We start from the raw sequence: 4,217 nt of genomic DNA, 5'->3' as shown, positions 1-4,217 counted from the left end.
TGTGTGTGTGTGTGTGTGTGTGTGTGTGTGTGTGTGCTCTCAGACGCCCAGAAAGCATCTGAGAGCTTGCACTACATGCATTCTGAATGATTTGCATGTACACTTATGTCACTCCGATCGTGCGTATACGCGCGTGCGCGTTACGTGAGCCTGACGTCATCAGGCCAGTAGGCTTTTCTTCATTAGGATAAGCTGAATATTCTAACGGTGGCTATGTCCTAGTTCTCTGTTACATTCCAAAACCTCAAAACTTTTTTTTTTGAGTAAAATAAAATACAAAACGTGCTTTTTCTTTTCAAGTATTACCTTTTTAATTAAAAATAACACCGAAAAATATGAAAAGTTTGTCCATTAGAAACCAGCTGTCACACAATACCTCTACTACAAAAGATCTGCATAAAGCAACAAGTAGCCTACACAACCCTGAAGAGACAAAAAATCTTTGGATAGAGGATATGTTTTTTCCCTTTCACTATAAAATTACTTATTGACTTTTCCTAATACAAAGCAGAGACAAATAAATAACCCAATTAATCAGAAAATAAAATAATAGTCAAATCAGCGCACTGAAGATAATATTTTTTTCAAAATAATAATTTTTTGGTTATAGCAAATAAATAAATAAATAAGACAAAGAGGTTGAGCTCTGAATCGTATCCCCTTGGTGGTTTGAATTATTTGACAATCAGTGTCGATGAAGCAAATGTTTTTTTTACTTAGTTTTTTTTCTTTAGCAGCCCAATTCTAATTCACAGAGAAACCTCTCAAAAAATGGGAAACAAATTCATGGGGCCACTAGACCCCATCTTGAAGTGCTTATCGTTGCCATCGATAGACAGCGGACATGAAAAATAATAACAAACAAAAAACAACAACAACAACAATAGAAAAAAGCATCGAACATACATCAAACGAATAAATTATACAATGGATTAACAGAAAGTGCCATTTTTGAAGAACACCACCACTTTCCAAGTTCAAATTCACAGCCTAAAATATAGAAGCAACAAACCATTATACATTTATACAAAAAAGACGGCAGCTTATGATATTAACATAAATAAATTAGCCTTAAATATTAACACAATTAAATAAATAATTCCATACACTTTAGGAGAAACAAAAAAGCATGATTAAGGTCACAATTTTATATGTCATAAGTGGCACTTACGCATTGAAATGTTTTTTTTTCTTCCTTTATGGAAAATCTAAGCTAGATCTAAAGCAGCTATGTTTACGTCCTTTCGTTCCGATCGGGGGGGGAAAGACCCCGTGTTTATTTTGTTCAACCTCAAAGTGACACAGTGAGGGGAGCATTCAGAAATCTATTCATGATATTAGATGAGATTAGGCTAATATCATTTTTAGATGTAAATTAAATGTGAAGCAAATTAAAATAACCAGAATCTTCTTGAATTTTTTGCAGCCCACGCGAATTATTATTATTTTTTCTGTCCTCCACTGCATCACTGCAAAGGAAGCATGAATGCCTGCGGGGGCTCTTCCAGACCCCCCCTCCCCTTTTGCTGAATATCGGAAAAAATAATTGTCATTATTGCATCCAACGGCTCAAAACAACTCGGCGCTTGCTGCTTGCAGTGAGCGATCTGGACTGAAAGTTTAGGCTCCCGTAACTTTTTGCACCGCTGCCACTACATCAATCAACACTGGACTCACACTAAAGGGCTCAGCTCACCATTAGAGGTATGGCAGAGTGTCAGCATCCGGGGAAGTGATGCTTTAGTTTGGATGGAGATGATGCTGGGCAGATTTTGGGCCTTGAATTGGATGGAAATTTTTTATTACATATCATTAAATGAAATAGAAGTTTCGGTGAGATGAAGGCAACACTGTGTCACAGGTGTTAGACCGATATATATGTGGAGCCGATATCGACATTTTTACATCAATCAATTAAGCAAGTCCACCTTAAAACAACAGTTTCTACCCCTGCAGCAGAAGTTTCGATTGTTTTTTTTTTAATTCACTGCAAAATTATCTGATTACTTAAAAAAAATTGACCTTCCTTTTATTCAAAGTAGTGCTTTGTGGTGTTGAAAGATAAAAAAAAAATCTCCTGCATCATTCCACCCTGACCGCTAACCTTGCCATAACCAGTTAACTCCCAGCACGCCGAGCGAGTCCAGTCTCCCAACAACTCAACCAGTTTCTCTCACATATGTGTGCGCGTAGAGGGCGGAGTGGGGGGTGGAGTGGGTCACTTTTAGACATCCAGCACATGATTGAGATAGGAGATGTAGCATATAGCCAGTCTGAGGATCTCGATCTTGGAGAGTTTCTTGTCCGGAGGTAATGTGGGGAGTAATTTCCTCAGCTCCGCGAAGGCCACGTTGAACGCCTCCACCCGGATCCTCTCCCTGGTGGCGTGGGCTGAGCGGTACTTGGCCGTGGCCCTCCGTCTTCTCCTCTTCTCCTCCCTGCTCAGGGGCTGGTCGGCTTTGCATTTGGCTCTGTCCTCCATCTCCGCCGGCTCGTCCGAGGCACAACCGGCCGACTTCAACCCATTGAGCATCGTCTCCGGGTCGGACTGAGTCCAGGAGAGGTCCGCCTCAGCCTGATCCGGGCTCAGCATCATTTTTATTCTGCGGTGTTGGCAGTCCTTCTCAAGAACCTGTGCACGGGAAAAATCTGTCATTGAAACATTAAAACATTGCTGCTTTTTTTTTTAATGGTCATTTTAAATTCCACATTTTACAGTCAGAGAGCTACTGTGTCACATGCGCTTGGATGAAATAAAAAACTGGATTGATTTTTGAAATCATCGTTTTTGCTGTTTTCCTGCACTCAGGCACCACTATGAGAAAGCCCACAGCGGGTGCTCCAGTCCCTCCTGTGCCTATTGCATAATAAAATTAAACTCCATAAATAATGAATGGTTCAAAATTCGCGGTTAATTCACGAAAGCTTCAGGCCTTAAAAACAGCCCAACAAATTTGAATTTCCAAGTGTCATGTTTGCAAAATATTGTTTTTTAAACGACGAAACTCTTTAAAAATACTATTTGTTTTTAAATTAAAGAAAAAAAAAAATCTTTTTTTTGCGAATTAACATAATCAGAATTGGCCATCTGTCACAGTGTGATGAACACATCTGCTTGGCTGAGGCCGGAGCGACTTGACAGCATGAAGGCAGGAGATGGTAAAATAATGTTGACATCTGCTGGACACCAAATTATTGGAGCAGTTGCTTTTTTTCTTGATTTTTGTTAATAAAGAAAAATAGATCTACGAATCTAAAATTAATAATAATAAAAATGAACAAATCGGAAAAAATCGTATTTAATTTGTTTTTATTTAAAAGCTTAATTTTCCACAGAAATCTGAGACTCACCTTGACAAAGGGTTGGAGGTTTTGTTCAGTTTTTTTCTTGTTGGGAACTAAAAGGCGCTCTTGAGCGGAGCTTCAACTCCAAATTAACTCATATTCCACCGGCCAAAAGAACCAACAAAAAAAAAAGACAACAACAACATCAGATGTTAATGAGACGAACATTCAAAGAAAACAAAGAAAGGAGAAAAATTATTTTCTTTTCTTTCTTTCTTTCGGTTTTTTTTTTAAATAGTTTTTGACTTTTCTCAGCCGCGAACTTGCAACATGGGATCACGCGGGGTCAAACGTCAAGCGTGGAAATGTTTCTGCTGATAAAAAAAACAGCCCATCAAAAGTCTTGAGATGATTAGGTCGGACGAGTTGGAGAAAAAGAAATAATAATAATGATGATGATGATGACAGTGGCGGTGATGGTGATGATAAGCGTGGATCAGTCAGCCCCCCTGTGTGATCCCAGCGATGGAGAGACAATAGAGGAGATGGGCTGATAGCGGTGAAAGTGCAGCCAGGGCTACTCGTCCGTGAGCCTGTTGGAAGATGGGGATAAAAAGAGGGACAGATAAGCGAGGCTCTCCCTTGTCAGGAATCAGCGGATCGGAAGGCGGTTCGCGGATAATCCCCCCTCTCTCTTCCTTCTTGCGCCGAGTGTCATATGCGAGATAAGATCCAAGCGATCTGGACTAATAAAGGCTCACTTCATGGACGGAGGGGATGGAATATATTTGAGGAATGGTATTGTCTAACGCCGCCCCTCCCTCCCTCCCTCCTCTCTCACCCCTCTCTCTCCTTCTCTCGCTCCTCCTCACACACACACACACACACACACACACACACACACACACACACACACACACACACACACACAC

The 4,217-nt window shown here is 40.3% G+C and overlaps 1 protein-coding gene across 1 annotated transcript; it reads right to left on the bottom strand.

The window, feature by feature from the left end:
* Positions 1–605: 605 nt before the first annotated feature.
* LOC102194566 (helix-loop-helix protein 2-like) lies at positions 606–3,505 on the bottom strand. Its single transcript, XM_005744223.2, has 2 exons — positions 3,352–3,505; positions 606–2,632 (listed from the first exon to the last, which is right to left on the bottom strand). Exon 2 carries the CDS (start codon positions 2,594–2,596, stop codon positions 2,225–2,227), a length of 372 nt encoding a protein of 123 aa, XP_005744280.1. The 5' UTR covers positions 2,597–2,632; positions 3,352–3,505; the 3' UTR covers positions 606–2,224.
* Positions 3,506–4,217: the final 712 nt, after the last annotated feature.

Source organism: Pundamilia nyererei, unplaced genomic scaffold (assembly GCF_000239375.1).
Source record: "Pundamilia nyererei isolate P.nyererei 1_Seehausen unplaced genomic scaffold, PunNye1.0 scaffold00141, whole genome shotgun sequence".
NCBI classification, from domain to species: domain Eukaryota; kingdom Metazoa; phylum Chordata; class Actinopteri; order Cichliformes; family Cichlidae; genus Pundamilia; species Pundamilia nyererei.
This window is presented reverse-complemented; position numbering and strand designations above follow the sequence as displayed.